Source organism: Globicephala melas, chromosome 2 (genome assembly GCF_963455315.2).
Source record: "Globicephala melas chromosome 2, mGloMel1.2, whole genome shotgun sequence".
In the NCBI taxonomy this organism is placed as follows: domain Eukaryota; kingdom Metazoa; phylum Chordata; class Mammalia; order Artiodactyla; family Delphinidae; genus Globicephala; species Globicephala melas.
The window spans coordinates 59,507,235-59,527,232 of NC_083315.2; the positions used below are offsets into that span (position 1 = coordinate 59,507,235).

The 19,998-nt window shown below is 45.3% G+C and overlaps 1 protein-coding gene across 1 annotated transcript; it reads left to right on the top strand.

The window, feature by feature from the left end:
• Positions 1-5,144: 5,144 nt before the first annotated feature.
• Positions 5,145-6,326, top strand: IMP3 (IMP U3 small nucleolar ribonucleoprotein 3). The gene has a single exon (XM_030874919.3). The coding sequence runs from the start codon at positions 5,242-5,244 to the stop codon at positions 5,794-5,796; it is 555 nt and encodes a 184-aa protein (XP_030730779.1). The 5' UTR covers positions 5,145-5,241; the 3' UTR covers positions 5,797-6,326.
• Positions 6,327-19,998: the final 13,672 nt, after the last annotated feature.

A 19,998-nucleotide genomic window follows, 5' to 3' on the forward strand; every position in this document is an offset into this window, starting at 1 on the left:
GAAGTTTAGCGCAGGGAACCTGGAAACCCCAGGAGGGGAAGAAAGGATGGTATAAGTCTCTCAGCCAAGAAGCCTTGAGATCTTGTCTCCCGCCATAGGGGCAGTCTTGATTCTAAGGACTCAGTTCAGCCTAGTATCTTCAGGACCAGAGCCTGAATATGTTTCCCCAGCTGCTTTGGGGCACCCCTTTTCTTTGATCTTCTGTTCGCAGAGCCTCTCTCCAAGCTGGATTTAAGAGTAGCAGCTACTTCCTTAGTGCTTGCTGAGTGCTAGACTCCTGTAAACATTTTACCTTTATTAGCTCACTTAATACAATTGATGGGATCTCTGCTCACCCAGCTAGGGGCCTAGTGTAGCCCCACCCCACTGAGGGGCCCACAGCCACCACCCTGGTGGTCTTTAGTTGGTTCCCAAATACTTCAGTCACATATTTATGCATATTTACACCTTGGATTTACTCTCATATCTGTTCAGGGGCGGAGGGAGGGTGGTTTCTATCTCACAGTGGCCACCTTATTTCCAGGTTCTTGGGGGAAACTCATTCTGCAGCTTCACAGAGATTTCCAGAACCTATATCTTCTATTTCCAACCCTCTTCAAATCTCTGGGTAACAGGGCCCGCAGTTACTTATCTCAGGCAACTGCACTAACTTTTGTGGTTCCCTACACCCTGCCCATGCCTTTGGAAAAAGTCCCTTTATTAAATTCTCCTCACATTACTCTAATTGGAGTGTGTTCTCTCTTTCCTGATGGGACCCTGATTTGGACACAGGAAACAGCATCCAACCCCCATCCAGATAGCTAACTTTCCTCCTTTAGGAAAGGAATCAGCAAGGGAGAACTGTGGCCAGTGGTTTCCAGGCTGACTCCACTGGTGGCAGCGTGGTGGACACACTGGACTATTACTATAGTGATGCAGACAAGAGATGATGAGGGCCTGACGTAGGGCAGGGGTAATGGGCTGGGGAGAAGTAAATTTGAGATTCTATGGGGGTAGAACAGACTGGAATGACAACCAACAAGATGTAGGTATTGAGGGAAAAGTCAACCCACATCTTTAGAACATAGATGCTCAACTCCACTTTCCCACCAGCTATTTCCCCATTTATGTGCTCGCCTTTGCAGCAAATTCCTCAAAATAGCCATCTCTACTAGTTGCCTGCAACATCTTACCTCCCTTTCTCTTCTTAAACCCCTCTAGCTATTCTTTCACCCTCACACTCCACTGAAACTATGCTTATCAAAGTCATCAGTGACCTAATGGCTATTCTCAGCCCTCCTCTTAGCCTCTCAGTAGCATTTGACCAGGTTGATCACTGCTTCCCCCTGGATACACTGTCTTCACTTGCACTGGGGAGACCATACTCTCCCGGTTTCCCTTCTACTACACTGGTTCATCCGCTTCTCTCCAATAATTCTTTTCTTTTTTTAAGATTTATTTATTGGATGCTTTTGGGGTCTTCGCAGACCAGGGCTTGAACCCCTGTCCCCTGCATTGGCAGGAGGATGCTTAACCACTGCGCCACCAGGGCAGCCCCTCTCCAATAATTCTTAACACTAGAGTGACTATTAGTTAAGTGGTTCTCTTGTCTTTTTCTCTCTATATTCACTTCTTTGACGATCTCACCCAGGCTCATGGCATCCAACACCATCTTTCTACCAATAATACCCCAAATTTTAAATCACCAGCCCAGGCCTTTCTCTAAAATACCAGACTCAGGGAATTCCCTGGTGGTCCAGTGGTTAGGACTCCACACTTCCATTGCAGGGGGCACGGGTTCAGTCGGGGAACTCAGATCCTGCATGCCGCAAGGTTTGGCCAAAAATAACAAAGTAAAAATAAAAAATAAAATACCAGACTCACATATCTTTCTCCTTGACATCTCCCTTTGAATGTCTAATAAACACCTCCAACCGAACATGTCCAAAATTGAATTTCTAATCTTGCCCCCCAAATCTGACCTATTTGGCAGCCTTCCCCATCTCAGGTGATGAGTACTTTCTTCCACTTGCTTAGGTCCCAAACTGGAGCCATCCTTTGACCCTCTCCTTATTCTGGGACTCCTCTCTCATTGGCATCTCACAGCTGCTTTCCTGGTCCCAGCTACCACCTTTCTTGCGTGCACCACCACAACAGCTTCCTAATGGCCTCTATGTTTCCAGCCCTGCCTCCTGAGAATATGTCTATTCTCAACACAGCAGTCAGAGCGATCCTTTTAAAACATGTTAGATGTCAATTCTCGGCTCAAGACACTTCAGTGTCCTCATCTCACTTAACCTAAAAACCAAGTCCTTAAAAGAGCCTATGGGGCCTCTGTTATCTGAGCCCCCTTTCCTCACCCCCTAGAGCACTCTGCTCCAACCAAGATGGCTTCGTTATTCTTCTTCTCATATGCCAGGCACATTCCTGTCTTAAGGCATTTGCACTCACTGTTTCCTCTTCCTGAAATGTTCTTCCCCTACATATCCACATGGCTAACCCCCTATGAAATATCACCTTCTCAGTAAGACCTACCCTGACATGCCCTGCTTAAAATTACAGCCCATCCTCATCCCAAGCTCTCCTATATCCTGCTCAGTTTTGTTTCATGACACTTATCACCTGCTAACATATATAGTTTACTTATTATGTTTATTGTCTGGGGAGAAGGAACTTAACCAAGAGTCCTCCTGCAAACACATTGAGCAAGAGCTGAAGATAGAAGGGAGTGAGGCTGGGGGAGTATGAAGGGTGGGGATAAAGTGCAAACTGGGAAAAGGTATTTGCACCATAGATAACTGATTAAGGATTAATATCCAGAACATACAAAGTACACCTTCAAATCAATTAGAAAAAAGCAAACAGTCTGTATTAGTTTCCTATTGCAGCTGTAACAAATTACCACAAACTTAGTGGCTTAAAACAACACAAATTTATTATCTTACAGTATTGGAGACCAGAAATCCAAACTGGATCTCACTCGGCTCAAATCAAGGTGTCAGCAAGGGCTGTGTTCCTTCTGGAGGCTCTAAGTAAAATTCCATTTCCTTGCCTTTTCCAGCTTCTAGAGGTTGCCCACAATCCTTTGCTCATGGCCCCCATTCATCTTCAAAGCAAGCAATCACACCTCAGACTTCTGTATGTATCACCACATCTCCCTGACTCTTCTGCCTCCCTTTTTCACTTATAAGGACACTTGTGATTACATGAGACTCACCCAGTTAATCCAGGACAATGTCATGGTCTCAAGATCCTTAATTTAATCACATCTGCAAAATCCCTTTTTTCACGTAAGGTAACATTCACAGGTTCTTGGTGAACATCTTTGGGGGGCCATTATTCTACTTACCCCATAATCCAATAGAAAAATACACAAAAGACACAAAGAGGCATTCTATAGAGGAGGAAACACATATGAAACCTTTATTCATCAGGAAATGCAAATTAAAATCACAGTTAAATACCATCACAGACTCATCAGATTGGCAAATATTTTAAAAATCTAACAACCAAGTGTTGTCAAGAATGAGGAGCAAAGGGAACTCCCATGCACTGTCAAAGGAATATAAACTGGTACAGCCCCTTTGGAAAACAATTTGGCAATATCTAGTAAAGCTCAACATGCACTTTACATGTTCATGCATACTTTACATGCATACTTTACAACTGAGCAATTCAACTTCAAGATGTATACTATTCAACAGAAGCTACTACATATGTGCAACAGGAAACCTACAAGAATTTTAATAGTAGCACTGCTAAAAATATTCCCTCCAAAAAAATCCAACAGGAGATGGATTAATAAATTAGATAGAACCAAACAATGGAATATAATGCAACAGTTAAAAAAAAAACTGCAGCTACAGATAAAAAACTCCACACGATGTGATGTCTTCTAAGCAACACTTCTCAAATGTCAGTGTGCATGCAAATTACCTGGGGGTCTGGTTAAATGCAGATTCTGATTCTGTAGGTCAGAAATGGGGCCTGAAATTCTGCATTTCCAACAGCTCTCTGCTGATCCATGGACTACTTTGAGTAAGAAGGTTCTCAGTATTTAGGGATGCATTTACAATGATAAAACTATTTTCCTTTTTAAATTTTTTTAAATTAAAAAATTTTTTCTTTTTAAACAAAAGGTAAAAATAAACACTAAATTCAGGAGAGTAGATACCTTTACCTCTCACTGGGGGCGTGGCTGGAATATGTAGATGAAGTGGTCCTGGTGATGCTTTCTTAAACTGGCTCTTGGGTCCACAAGTATTCATTATACTTTGTATCTTACATATAGTATATTCCATATATCAAATATTATGTTTTAAAAAAACAATGAGAAGCGTACAAAAATAAAACAAAATGATAGGCGAAGAAGCTAGGTGGCGTCAAAGTCTTGGGCAAATAAAGAAGTTAGTCCTGTAGCGCTACACTAAGCTAAAACAGATATAACTAGCAGAAAAAGTGTTAACTAAATACTCGGCACCAGAAATGCACCCTGTCAAGCTAATTCGTTTGAGCCCGGATTAAAGGGTCAGCACTTGTACTATCCAAGCTTTTCAAACTTACTGGGTTTTATGAATCACCTGGCATTCTTGTTAACAATACAGATTTCCAGGTGACTCCGGTGTATATCCCGATTCTGTGGGTGTAGGAAGCAGCCTGGGAATCGGTATTTCATAGGTTCGGTGGCGCCTAGCCCCACTTGGCAGGGAGAAACCGTTCCGCCCGCCTGCTAATGGACCTGGCGCTAGTGGGCGGTGGGCATACCCGATCAGCCCCGGCCGGCTCGGGAAAGCCCGCCACGAGGTGGGAGGACCCCCCCACCCCGCCACGGTCAGCACAGTAAATTCAACCAAACTAGCGCGACAGTCACCCCCCTTTCCAGGAACTGGCCTTTTAAGCCAGTTTCAGAGAGGCACTGAATGGCAGAAATCTAAATGAGAGGAAATAATTACGGCACTAGGTGATTAATTCTAGGCGACTTAAAACCGCGCAGACTCGTCTTTGGGGCCTCCCCTCTCGTCCCAGGTGTCCACCAGCGCTCTTTCCCCGCCTCCCTCAGAGAACGCGAAGAAGAGAAGAATCGCGAGATACGGACGCGGGGCGTGGCCCCACCCTGACCAGTGGAAACAGAGGGCGTAGCACTGAGCCTTTCTTTTATTGGCCCAGGGTCCCCAGGCCCAGTCTAGCAGTGCTGAGGCGGAAGTCGCGCGGGCGCCGGAACGCGCGCTGAGCCACGGATCCTGCAGCGTCCAAGCCGCCGTCATGGTGCGGAAGCTTAAGTTCCACGAGCAGAAGCTGCTGAAGCAGGTGGACTTCCTGAACTGGGAGGTCACCGATCACAACTTGCACGAGCTGCGCGTGTTGCGGCGTTATCGGCTGCAACGGCGCGAGGACTACACGCGCTACAACCAGCTGAGCCGTGCTGTGCGCGAGCTGGCGCGGCGCCTGCGGGACCTGCCGGAGCGCGACCCGTTTCGCGTGCGCTCCTCGGCCGCGCTGCTGGACAAACTGTATGCTCTCGGCCTAATCCCCACGCGCGGGTCTCTGGAGCTCTGCGATTTCGTCACAGCCTCGTCCTTCTGCCGCCGCCGCCTGCCCACCGTGCTCCTTAAGCTGCGCATGGCGCAGCACCTCCAGGCCGCCGTGGCATTCGTGGAGCAGGGTCACGTGCGCGTGGGCCCCGACGTGGTCACCGACCCCGCCTTCCTTGTCACGCGCAGCATGGAGGACTTCGTCACCTGGGTTGACTCGTCCAAGATCAAGCGGCACGTGCTGGAGTACAATGAGGAGCGTGATGACTTCGATCTGGAAGCCTAGCGGGTCTTCCCTCGCCAGGACTGCATTTTATTGATGAAGCTGAGACCTGATGCCTGAGATTCTGTGAAGGCGCCCTCCCCAAGAGTGTGTCAGCCAAGAACTTGGCTCCTCAGCTACAGGCCCTCACAGAGCCAAAGGGTACGCCCTTTTTCCACAAAATTTTCTTAGCCTTTGGACAATTGGTAATTAAATGACTGCCTTAAGAGACAATGGGAAGCGGTTTTGCGCTGCCCTGGGGAATTGTTACATTCTTGTACCTGAAACATTGTAGTGTGAAAGCAGTGATTTTTGGCGGGGGGGGGGCTACCCCCGCCCCCAGCTTTCCTTTCATTTCTTTGTAGCAGGACAGTTTAGTTTAATTTGTATTTAACCCGAATTCTTGCGCTTGTTCGTGATTAAGCTGTGTACAGATGTTGGAGAGTTTGGTCTCAAGTTTTCATAAAGTGGATGAGATTTTAGTGTTCAGAGTCCTTTCTCTTGTTTAAAAGAATGCTCTCCTAATGCCAATAAATGGTCTAACTGCTCTTTAAGTGCAAATTTCTGTCTGGGTTTCTCACATAGGGTCACATCTATAAGTCTCCCTGGCACAGGAATCCAGAGAAGACTAGAGACAGCAGCGATCTGCCTGTGGGTGAAGCCTGCAGCAGAGCCTGCGTGTGGAAGTTGCAGAATGTTGTACAGGGCTGGGCAAATTTGTCAGTTTACCAATCCCTTCCTCGGAATGAGTGTTTTGGCAGAGCTCTTCCCCACAGGACTTCCTGTTGATATTCCAGCCCCAGGAAATACCATATTAGAGGGCTGAAGTGTTTGCTTGCCTAAGGAAATAATCACCCTGTAGCTTGGCCATCTAGCGGTTAGAAGTGGCCCAGGAGGTTCCTGGAAACTTCTTATGAATGGAGCCCTCAGGAGGCCCCAGGGCTGCCTTCCCGGAGCAGCACCTGCACAGCCTCTGCCCATCACAGCCCGCCATGGCTCCCTGCCCAGCCTTTAATTTAGACAGAGATTAATTCTAATTCCCCAATTGGAATGGGTTTTACTGAAAGAAGCAAAGGATGGGTTGGGAGTCAGGGAGCCTAGCCTGATGACAGTGGAGGAATGTGAAGCAAGAAGATCTGCTCTAATCCACCCCCCTCACTGGAAGGGAGAGTAGGGAGACTACCTCATTTATCCAAGACTTCTACAAGGAGAATAATAGAATGCCAAGACCAATGGATTGCTTTTATGTGTGCCTTCTCCATTTCCCCAGGTGTAAGGCAGCATTTGGTGAAGAAACAAGGGAAGGTGACACTGGGGATGACAGTAATAGCAAATGCTTCTACTGTATGTCAGGCACTAAATGCATTACATATCTTAATCCATTTAATCCAACAATCCAATGACGTGGGGAACCCAATTCTCTACTTTTCAGATGAGGGAACAGAGGCAGAGATGGGTCAAACTGCCCCAGACTGTATAGCCAAGAAGTGGTAGAGCTGGAATGCTCCTTTAAGAGTCGTGTGAACATTGGCACAGCCAGCCCAAGGGATACATCAGGATTTAGAGAGAGTCCCTGAATCAGTTTCTAAGCCAGCAGAGAAGCAGCAGCACTAGCCAACGTTGTTGGTCCCCAACAGGGTGCTGTGTAAAGGTTTGAACAAGGAGCAGGCACTGAGCTGCTAAGCCTTGGCTAACATTCATTGAGGCCCTGCTTGTGCTAGGCTGCCCATTTGCTTTTCCCAACAACCCTGACGGGTAGGTGGTGTTAGTCACACCTTTTCAGTTTGGCACACAGATTTGGGACAAGAACTTGTCCAAGACTGTGGTTCAAGTCCAGGCTCATGCAACTCCAAAGGCCATGTTTTTTTTCAGTGCCATTCCTTTAGGAGAGGAAGGAGAGAGAATCCCATTCATCAGCTCTGGTGGCTAGGCATAATCTTTGCCCATTTGAGGAGGGCTCCCAGGATTAGGGATCTCATGGGGGAGAGTTTGGTGGCTCTAGAAAGCAGGAACCTCCTGCGGCCCTCCAGCTCTCACCAGGCCCCACAGGGCAAGACAGGTAAACGGGTCCCTTTGGTGTAGTTGAATCCTGCCCTTATCACCCAAGCAGATACAACTTCAAAGTTCGCTTGAAGGAAACTGGGTTTAGGAACTTAGGAGTAAAATTCAAGATTCTTCAGAAAAGCTATTCCTTTTCTCCTTTGGGGGAAAATGAGAAAGAAATGACTTACCAGAACGTGTAACCAGAAACTTTGGGCTTTAAAAAAAATAATAAAATTGGGGACATCCCTGACGGTCCGGTGGTTAAGACTCTGTGCTTCCAATGCAGGGGCCGCGGGTTTGATCCCTGGTCAGGGAACTAAGATCCCACATGCCACGTGGCGTGGCCAAAAAATTTTTTTTTTAATTAAAAAAAAAAGGGGGGGGACTTCCCTGGTGGTCCAGTGGTTAAGACTCTATGCTACCAATGCAGGAGGCACAGGTTCAATCCCTGGTTGGGGAACTAAGATCCCGCATGCCGCACAGGGCAACCAAAAAGAATAAAAAATAAAACTGCAAGACAAGCGATTCAGAAGGAGGCTAAAGCCGGACTGCCAGGTCTGGATTGGGGCTTCTGTGCCTAACTTGCTGTGTAACATTGATTATTTTACTTAGCTTCTCTGTGCCTCCATTTTCCTTGTCACAGATATATGGTAATAGAGGGTGGGAGGAAAGAATGCAAAATTATTGTTTAATGGGTCCAGAGTTTCTATTTGGGGCAATGAAAAAAATTGGAAATAATGGTGGTGATTGTGCAACATTGTGAATATAATTAATACCACTGAATTGTACACTTAAAAATGGCTAAAATGACAAATTTTATGTTTTTTATATATATATATATATATTTACCACAGTTTTTAAAAAGTGAAAAAAAGGGGGGTGGGTAATAATAGTACTGACATTAAAAATTATAGAGAGGGACTTCCCTGGTGGCACAGTGGTTAAAATCCGTTCAGTACCTGGTCCAGGAAGATCCCATATGCCTCAGAGCAACCAAGCCCGTCTGACACAACTACTGAGCCCACATGCCACAACTACTGAAGCCTGTGCGCCTACAGGCTGTGCTCTGCAACAAGAGAAGCCACCGCAATGAGAAGCCCGTGCACTGCAACGAAGAGTAGCCCCCACTTGCTGCAACTAGAGAAAGCCTGCACACAGCAACAAAAGACCCAACGCAGCCAAAAATTAATTAATTAATCAATTAAAAATTATAGAGAGAAGTAAATGGCATAATTCCTACAAAGCCCTTAGAGAAGCTCCTTGCATGTGGTAAAACCCCAAAGCTGAGCTCCCCACCTGCTATCTCTCCCCAGGCCCCAGAAGAAGTACAGGGAGCTAAACATTTTACAACAACAAAAAAGCCTAATGGATTACAACAATGTAAACACAGTGGGCAGCAGGGCAAATTGGTACCTTTCAGGAGAACAGTTTTACAACATGTATCAAGAACCTTAGAAACATACGTTATATACCCTTTGACCTAGAACTGCCACTTTCAAGAATTCAGCTTAAATTAATTATGGATATTTGCAAAAAATTAACTACAAGGATCTTCATCACTGTGTTTATAATATAATATAACAGAAAAATTGAAAATGTATCCACAAGGGACTGATTAAATTACTAGATAGCCTTATGATGAAGCTCAACTACTAAAAATTATTGTAGCAAGATAGTTAAGGACTCAAAAAGTTAACAGTTAAATAAAACATTAAACAGTACCAATAGGGGCTTCCCTGGTGGCGCAATGGTTAAGAATCTGCCTGCCAATGCAGGGGACGCGGGTTCGTGCCCCGGTCCGAGAGGATCCCACATGCCGCGGAGCGTCTGGGCCCGTGAGCCATGGCCGCTGAGCCTGCGCGTCTGGAGCCTGTGCTCCGCAACGGGAGAGGCCACAACAGTGAGAGGCCCGCGTACCGAAAAAAATAAAATAAATAAATAAATAAATAATGGCGTGTAACAAACCCAACCCAAAACTCAAGAGCTAAAACAATAAGCATTTATTTAGCTCATGAATTTGCAGGTCAGCTGGGCACTTCAGATCTTTGCTGGGCTCACGCAGAGTTTGTGATTGAATGTGTGCTGGATTAATGACTCTGCTGACCTTGACTGTGCTTGCCCTTAAGTCTGGGGGTAGGCTGGCTGGCTGTCAGCTGGTCTAGGATGCCTTGGCTGGGGTAACTGTGGCAACTTGGCTGGGATGCATTTGTCTCATCCTTCAGCAGCAGCAATTAACCTGCATGACATTTTAATATTACTCTCAAGTTGCCTGTGGTGGGTATGACTACCCAAGAGAGTGGCTCAGGCACAATGGAAAACTAGCTATATCACCACCATGGCCCCCAGGATGAGGCCCTGCATACAGTAGGTAATTAATAACTGCTTCAAATTCAGCCTCTTTGTTGTGACCAGCTAGGCTGGGATCAAGGTGAGGCAAGGGAGGTACCTAGGGCACTTGTCAGACCCCAAGAATGAGCACCTCCTTACATTTTGCACCCTAGGTCCTAAAACTGTACACTTCAGATTGGGACTTGAACCCATGTGCCAGGACTCGAACCCAGCCAAAACCCACGGTCTTCCAACTGAGATCACACACCTGGTTTCAGGACTTAATGAAGCTCAGGCTCTTGATGTCTCATGGCAGAAAGAATTCAGTGAGAGACAAAGTGATAGGTGAGAAGTGGATTTATTTAGAGAGAAACACACTCCACAGTCAGAGTGTGGGCCATCTCAGAAGGTGAGAAAAGGCACCAAGGTATGGGTTGTCAGTTTTTATAGGGATGGGTAATTTCTTTTTTTTTTAATTTAATTTTATTTATTTTTTTATACAGCAGGTTCTTATTAGTTATCCATTTTATACATATTAGTGTATACATGTCAATCCCAATCTCCCAATTCATCCCACCACCACCCCCCCCCACTCCCCTGCCACTTTCATAGGGGTGGGTAATTTCATAGGTAATGAGTGGGAGGAGTATTCCAACTATCTCAGGAAGGGGCGGGGATTTCCAGGAATTGGGCCACCTCCACTTCTTTTTTTTTTTTTTTGTGGTAGGCGGGCCTCTCACTGTTGTGGCCTCTCCCGTTGCGGAGCACAGGCTCCAGACGCGCAGGCTCAGCGGCCATGGCTCACCAGCCCAGCCGCTCCGCGGCATGTGGGATCCTCCCGGACCGGGGCACGAACCCGTGTCCCCTGCATCGGCAGGCGGACTCTCAACCACTGCGCCACCAGGGAAGCCCCCACCTCCACTTTTTGATCCTTATGGTGGGTCTTGGAACTGTCACAGCGCCTATGGGGTGCCATATAGCTTGCTGATGTGTTACAGTGAGCATATACTGAGGCTCAAGGTCTAGTGCAGGTCGACTTGTCTGCCATCTTGGACCCATTTGGTTCTAATCAGATTATGTCATGTCCTCGGGCTATGTCATTCTTTCAAAGGTTGTGCCCTGCCCCCTTGCCTCCTGTTTTCACTCCATTTGCCTCTCCTTAGCTCCAGCCCTGGTGATACGCATGGTGCTCTCAAAGCAAGGGAGATATGAGTACAGAGGAGGCACGGTCCCTATCCTGAGAGGACAGAGGCTACAGTAAGCTGGCTACTTACATCTCTGGGTTCAGCTCTGGGCTCGGCCAGCCCAGCCAGGCCTCATGCTGTGTTTCCCAAGGTCTGGTCATTCTGAACCATTATCACACCATTTGCCATAGCCGCTTCCCACTAGTATTATAGTATAGTAAAGAATTTAACATTGCCCCAAAAGGTCATCGCCCTTTCTTCTGGGAGGTAATCCCTAAACCTTTGGAATGCCATGTCTGTTAGGAGTGTCTTTGTTTGCCTGGGGTCCTTGGAGCAGTCAGATAACGACAATGTGACTAAGGGTAGGGCTCTGAGCCACACTCACAATATGGTGGAGGGCGGGAACTTTGGGGCAGCAGCTGGGCTTCTTGAGGGGGCTGAAAACTGCCCCCAGGTGGACACTTAACCATCTCTGTGCAATGGAGCCCCAATAAAGACTCTGGCCCAGAGATCTTCCCTGGGTGGCAGCACTCCATGCATATAGTCATCCACGGATGCTGGCAGAGGAATGCTGTCCTGACCCCATAGGGAGAGGACGATGCAAGCTTTTCAGTCTGGGCTTCTTCCCTTAGGTGACTTTAATCAGATCTTTTCCCTTTCCCATAACTGAGAATAACAACTTTCAGTGAGTCTTTCTAGTGAGTTATCAAAGCTGAGGGTGGTTTGGGGAGCCCTGTGAATTTGCAAGTGCTGTCAGAAATGAGGACAATCTTATGTTGACTGAACCCCCCTACTTTGCACTTGGCTAACTCTCACAACTATTATTTTCTCAATCATTTTCTTTACGTTATCTTTCTTTTCTTTCAACTTAAGTTTATTTTAAAAGGAAACTGCCCAGGGAAAAGCTTTAAGGATGTTAATCTAGAATCGCACATTCAGGTCTAAGAGATAAGGCAAGACAAATCACCTTGATGCCTTTGGACTTAAAAGTGAATCGAAGATATATTCTACACCAGTGAAATTACAGAATAAAAGCACTAAAGTCATAGCAGGTGGATGTCAACTGAAGAATGTCGCTCACCATCTGGCTCTACAAGGGTTGAGTCATTAGTCACTGCGGTCGCTGACCTTCAACACACCCTAAAAGGAGTTCAGAGTGGCGATGAGGCATGAGGCACTCCGTGCTCTGGGAAAACTGGCAGAACAGGCCTTCAGATAGTTAGATATTTTCAGGAGAAAATTTTATGAAACTAATTTCTTGCACCTTCCCTCATTTAGAAAAACACTAAAAGCATTAACTAAGGTATGTGTTCCTTGTGACTAGCAGTAGCCTTCTACCAAGATGTGTGCTTAATTGCATGTACCCCTTCTCCAAAATCACATATGTGCTGCCCACCCCTGCCACTACCTTTTAGGAGCAATTCCTTGGAGTTATCTGAGAGGCTGTCTGCTTGGCTACAGTCCTAAATCCCCAAATAAAACAAAATCAGCTCTCACGTTGTGCATTTTTATTTCAGTCAACATAGGTTAACATATCAATATTTCCCCATTAACAAACACCTACTAATACCTGCTCGAAATGAAGGATACATTCCACAGGAGATAACTATAAGCTTTTTTTTTAATTCAAATATAGTTGATTTACAATGTCGTGTTAATTTCAATAAGCTTTTAATATTAAAATGTCTCCAGAGAACTTCCTGACAAACTAGCCAGGCCATTTTCATGAAAATAGGAAAATGAATAAGCATATATCGAATAAGAAAGCAGCTTCAAGGTAACATTGATTTTTTTAATTATAATCAAAGAAAAATACACTTCAAGCATTTTCCATTTCTTTTTTTATTGAGATAACACATACATAAAATTTTACCATTTTAACCGTTTTAGTGTACAGTTCAGTGGCATTAAGGACATTCACACTGTTGTGTAACCGTCACCACCATCCATCTCCAGAACTTTTTCATCATCCCCAACTGAAACTCTATACCTATTAAACAATATCTCTCCATTTCCCCTTCCCGCAGCCCCTGGCAATCACCCTTCTACTTGAAGGGTGAACATCTACTATGAACATTACTACTCTAGGTATGTAAAGAAAAACTCTTCTGTGTCTCTTCTCTACCCTACTACAACGCTACTCACAGAATACTTACTTCACTTCTGACACTTCCGGTCACCAAATGTGTGTGGCGTTTTTCACACATCAAGCAGTTCTGCAACACAACTGGTTGTCTACAATTCAATTCAGTTCTGACACTATCTATCTAGAGATAATGTCAGATCCCACAGGTTAAGGGTTCAGTCCCACAGGACTGCATCTTCCCTCCCCAATTGAAACCGTTAAGTGTCGTTTCGGGGGGCTCTGAAGAGCTCCAGTCCTTTATGTCTCAGCACAGAAAGAATTCAGCGAGAGACAAAGTGATGGATAAGACGTGATTTATTAGAATAGGATGCTTGTGAAGCTTACAAGCGGGTGGGTGGGTGCCATGCCCTGAGAACATAGTGAGCTACAGTTTTATAATCAAAGGAAAAGTGGGGAGGGGGAAAAGACCATTTTCTTCGTCATTCTTGAGTAGACATCAAACTTCCATCATCAGCTCCTCCTCCAGGTTGGGCAGGGGAGTTTTCTTGTCCCTACATGGTCAGGCTAGGACTGTCATGGCACTATGGAAAAATTATTTCAAGTCTCAGTACTATGAGGGTCTTTCACTTTGAAATGTCACCTTTCCATAAATTATTGATTTTTATGTGTGCAGAGAGCATGTCTTAGGGGTCATTCACTTACTGAGCTCACTTGGCAGGATGTGGGTCTCATGCCACCACTGTTTTATTGTTTGGGGGCATGTCTCATGCTTCTGTTGCATGGTTTGTTGCTAAGCAAGCCTACTTGGTTTTGTGGTTAAGCAAACCTGCCTTTCTGAATGATCATTAACTTACAGGGGTCTCCCAAGCTTTTTTCTTTACTTACAATCCCTAGTGGAGTTAACTATTTAATTACCTACTTTGTCCCTTTACTCTGCCCCATCACAATTTCAGGTGCCAATTAAAAATCTAGGTTATTATGCATGCTTTTGGATGGGCTGGCTATAAATCAGAGGTTCCCATGACCCCCCTTCCTGGCTAATTTGCTAGAGCCATTCACAGAACTCAGGAAAACGGCCTACTTATTAGATTGCCAGTTTATTATAAAAGGATGTGGGATTTCCCTGGTGGCGCAGTGGTTAAGAATCCGCCTGCCAATGCAGGGCACACGGGTTCGATCCCTGGTCTGGGAAGATTCCACATGCTGCAGAGCAACTAAGCCCGTGTGCCTCAAATACTGAGCCTGCGCTCTAGAGCCCATGAGCCACAACTACTGAGCCGGCATGCTGCAACTACTGAAGCCTGCGCGCCTAGATCCCGTGCTCCGCAACAAGAGAAGCCGCAGCAATAAAAAGCCCATGCATCGCAAGGATGAGTAGCTCCCGCCGCAACTAGAGAAAGCCTGCACACAGCAACGAAGACCAAATGCAGCCAAAAATCAATCAATCAATAAATAGAATTTTTTAAATAAATAAACAAATAAAAGGATATAACTCAGGAACAGCCAAATAGAAGAGAAGCATAGGGCAAGGTATGGGGGCAGGGGCACTGAGCTTCCATGACCTCTTTAGGTATGCCACCCTCCCAGCACCTCCACATTTTCAGCAGCTCAGGTGCTTTCCAAACCTGGTTGGTAGTTTTAAGATTTTTAATGGAGGCTTCATTACATAGGCATAATTGAGGATTATGATTAAGTCAACCTCCAGCCCCTCTCCCCTCCCTGGAGGTGAGGGGAGGGCATTAGACTAAAAGTTAAAACCCTCTGGGACTTCCCTGGCTGTCCAGTGGTTGACTCCCCTTCAAATGCAGGGGGCGTGGGTTTGATTCCTGGTCAGGGACTAAGATCCCACGTGCTGCCAAAAAAAAAAAAAAATTAAAACCCTCCAATCTCACATTGGTTCCCCTTGCAACCAGCCCATCCTTAGGGGCTTTCTAAAAATTACCTCACTAACTTAAATTCAGGTGTGGCTGAAAGGGAGCTTGCTACAAGTAGCAAAAGACATCTTTATCACTCTACTCATATAGGAAATCCCGAGGGTTTTAGGAGCTCTGTGTCAGAAACAGGAATAAAACCAAATGCATATTTCTTACTAGAAATCACAGTATAACAAATTACCTCATATAAGTGGAATCATACAATATTTGTCTTTTGTGACTGGCTTATTTAACAACATGTCCTCAATCCACATTGTAAGATGTCTCAGAATTTTCTTCCTTTTTAAGACTGAATAATATTCCATAGTATGTAGTATGCATACACCACATTTTGTTTATCCATTTATCTCTCTATGGACACTTGAATGCTTTCACCTTTCGGCTATTGTGAATAATGTTGCTATGAACCTGTGTGTACAAATATCTTTTTGAGTCTCTGCTTTGAATTACTTGGGGTATATACCCAGAAGTGGAATTTTTGGGTCACATGGTAATTTTATGCTTAATTTTTTGAGGAACCACCATACTGTTTTCCATAGTGGCTACACCATTTTATATTCCCACCAGCAATGCATATGGGTTCCAATTTCTCCACATCCTCACCAATATTGAGTTTTGTTTTGTTTGTTTGTTTTTTAATAATAGCCATCCTGATGGGTGTGAAGTGGTATCTTACTGTAGTTTTGATTTGTCTTTCCCTAATGATTAGTGATGAGCATCTTTTTATGAGCTATTGGCCATTTGTATATCTTCTTTGGAGAACTGTCTATTCAAGGGACTTCTCTGGTGGTCCAGTGGCTAAGACTCTGTGCTCCCAGTGCAGAGAGTTGGGGTTCAGCCCTGGTCAGCATCCCATATGCTAAAACTAAAGATCCTGCCTGCCACAACAAGGACCTGATGCAGCCAAATAAATAATTTTTAAATGTCTATCCAAATAAAAAATTAAAATAAACAAAACTAAAAAAGTCTATCCAAGTCCTTTTTTTTTTTAATTTTTTATAAACATTTTTTTTATTATTTATTTTTGGCTGCATTGAGTCTTCGTTGCTGCATGCAGGCTTTCTCTAGTTGCAGCTAGCGGAAGCTACTCCTCGTTGCAGTGCACGGACTTCTCCCTGCGGTGGCTTCTCTTGTTTCAGAACATGGGCTCTAGGTGTGCGGGCTTCAGTAGCTGTGGCGCAGTAGTTGTGGCACACGGACTTAGTTGCTCCGTGGTATGTGGGATCTTCCCGGACCAGGGCATGAACCCGTGTCCCCTGCATTGGCAGGCAGATTCTTAACCACTGCGCCACCAGGGAAGTCCCTCTATTCACTCTTGATAGTGTCCATTTTTGTTGTTTTTGTTTTTGGGTTTTTTGTTTGCTTGCTTTGGCCACGCCAAGCGGTGTGCGAGACCTTAGTTCCCCAACCAGGCCTCAAACCTGGGCCCCCGGCAGTGAAAGCGCAGAGTCCTAACCACTGGACAGCCAGGAACTCCTGACAGTGTCCCTTGATGCACAAAAATTTTTAATTTTGATGAAGCCCAATTTATCTACTTTTTTCTTTTGTTGCCTGTGCTTTTGGTGTCATAACCAAGCTATCATTGGCAAATTCAATGTCATAAAGATTTTCCCTTGTGTTTTCTTCTACGTTATAGTTTCAGTCCTAGTTTTTTTTTTTCAGTTCTACTTATTTCTTTTTTTAAAAATTAATTTATTTATTTTTGGCTGCGTTGGGTCTTCGTTGTTGTGCGCGGGCTTTCTCTAGTTGTGCCGAGCGGGGGCTACTCTTCGTTACGGTGCGTGGGCTTCTCATTGTGGTGGATTCTCTTGTTGCAGAGCACGGGCTCTAGTCACGTGGGCTTCAGTAGTTGTGGCTCGCGGGCTCTAGAGCGCGGGCTCAGTAGTTGTGGCACACGGGCTTTGTTGCTCTGTGGCATGTGGGAACTTCCCAGACCAGGGCTCGAACCCGTGTCCCCTGCATTGGCAGGCGGATTCTTAACCACTGCACCACCAGGGAAGCTCTAGTTATTTCTTAATATAACTTTCATTTGAGAATAGTTTAGATTTACAGAAAAACTGGGATGATAGTACAGTGTTCCCATGTATCCCACATCCAGTTTCCTTTATTATTAACATCTCGGGTCAGTATGGTACATTTGTCACAGTTAATGAACCAGTAGTGACACACTATTATAAACTAAAGTCCATATTTTATTTATTCAGATTTCCTCATTTTTTACCCAATATCTTTTTTCTGTTCTGGGATCCTATCCAGGATACATTATATTTAGCTGCCATGTCTCCTTAGGCTTTTCTTAGCTTTTGCAGTTTCTCAAACTTGCCTTTATTTTATTTTTTTAATAAATTTATTTATTTTATTTATTTTTGTCTGCGTTTGTCTTCGCTGCTGCGTGCAGGCTTCCTCTAGTTGCGGCAGGCGAGGACTACTCTTCATTGTGGTGCGCAGGTTTCTCATTGCAGTGACTCCTCTTGTTGCAGAGCATGGGCTCTAGGTGCGTCGGCTTCAGTAGTTGTGGCACATGGGCTCAGTAGTTGTGACCTGCAGGCTCTAGAGCACAGTCTCAGTAGTTGTGGCACACGGGCTTAGTTGCTCCACGGCATGTGGGATCTTCCCGGACCAGGGCTTGAACCCGTGTCCCCAGCATTGGCAGGCGGATTCCTAACCACTGGGCCACCAGGGAAGTCCAAACTTGCCTTGATTTTGATGAAGTTGATAGTTTTGAGGAGTTGATAGTTTCAGGCATTTTGAACATTGTCCTTCAACTGGACTTGGGCATTTTGTGGGTTTTCATCCTTATCTGAGTTCAGGGCCCTGCCTCCTGGGTGTATCTGTGTTGACACTGTTTGTTCTCTCAAGGTTTTTCTTTTCTTTCCTTTTCTTTTTTTCTTTTTCTATTTTTTGGCCACACTGTGTGGCATGTGGGATCTTAGTTCCCTGACCAGCGATCGAACCCATGCCCCCTGCAGTGGAAGCACAGTGTCTTAACCACTGGACCGCCAGGGAAGTCCCTCTGAAGGTTTTTCATTGGAGCTGCTAGCTGAAGCTCACAGCTGTGGCTCTGCTTTAATCTGTAGTTAGGGCTGAATTGAAGAATGTGGATTTTATCATTTTCTCTTTCCACAAAACTTTTTGTATCACTACCGTAAATGGAAAAGCAGTTGCATTTGGAGCAAACAGGTAAAAATAAACACAAAGGAAACAATAGTGTTATTCATTATTAGCTGGCTACAGTTGCTGGCTGAAAGCACTAAACCCGAGATAGGCTGTCCCTGACTGGGTGCTTCTACTCACCACGCTTCGTGCTATCTCATGGAGTCCTCACAATAACCCCTGTGAGTACTATTATTACGACCATTTTATAGATGAGGAAACTGAAGTTCAGGGACAATAACTTGCCCAAGTCACAGAGTTAGTAAGTGATGGAGGCAGTTTGAACCTAGGTCCCTCTGTCTCCAAGTTCCACACACCTATGGCTTAGAGCAGTGATTCTCAAACTTGAGCAGACATCGGAATCACCAGGAGAGCTTGCGAGAACAGATACTGCCCATCCCCTCTGAGTTTCTGATTCAAGAGATCTGGAATGGGCCTGAGAATTTGCTTTTTTTTTTTTTTTTTTTTGGCCACGCTGCACAGCTTGTGGGATCCTCGGTAGTGAAAGCTTGGAGTCTTAACCACTGGACTGCAAGGGAATTCCAGAATTTGCATTTAGAACAAGGTCCCAGGTGATGTTGGTGCTGCTGGTCGGGGTGTCACACTATGAGAAGCATGAGCCTTGTGCCTATAGCCTAGCCCTTGGCACAGAGCAACCACCACTGAAATGTTAGATCATCTGCCAACAGCTGAGGGGCAGAGGTTGGACCAGCTGCAGGGAAGGGTGGGCAAAAAAGAAAGTGAAGTGGAGTCTTAGCTCTGCAGATGACTGGCCCTGTGACTTGGGGCACATCCCTCTCCTGCTCTGAGTCTCACTCCATCTCCTCTCTGTAATAAGAGGAGGCTGAATCAGATGGCCTCTAATTTCTGCCCTGAAAGTTTCTGATTTGGAGGACAGGAAATAAAAAAAGTGCAGTCTGCACTTACAAAGAGACAGAGAAGAAATTAGAGGTGCTTTGCCTGGCCCAGCATCCCCACCCCTGACTCAGGATGAAAGCTGTGCAAGTTTGGTCTTAGCATCTGAGAATGGGTTCCAACTACCTAGCCCTGGGGAAGTTTCCAGAGGATAGCCCTCCTCCCGCCCCCATCTGGAGTTGTGACTCTTCCCAGCACATAGGGGCAATGTAGAGATAAGCCAGGTCACCCATTCAGCTCACCAGCTGAAAATCAGAAGTGAAACTAGACCTCTTAAAATATAGAACAGGTAATGTCCAATAGGGTAAAGATTAGGACTTTGGAATCAATAGGGCCTGGATTAAAATCCTGGCCCCATCGCCTTCTGGATGAGCTGCTTCAAGACCTTTAATCTGGGCAAGCAGTTTTATCTGCAGTGAAGAGCTTCTCTTGGGCTCACCTAGAGGTTGATTTATTGATTTTTTTATGATGTAAGTAAATCAGTAAGGGAAAGGTTATCTTGGTTTTATGTTTGTTTGTTTTTTTCAGCTGCACCACGTGGCATGCGGAACTTCCCTGACCAGGGACGGAACTTGTGCCCTCC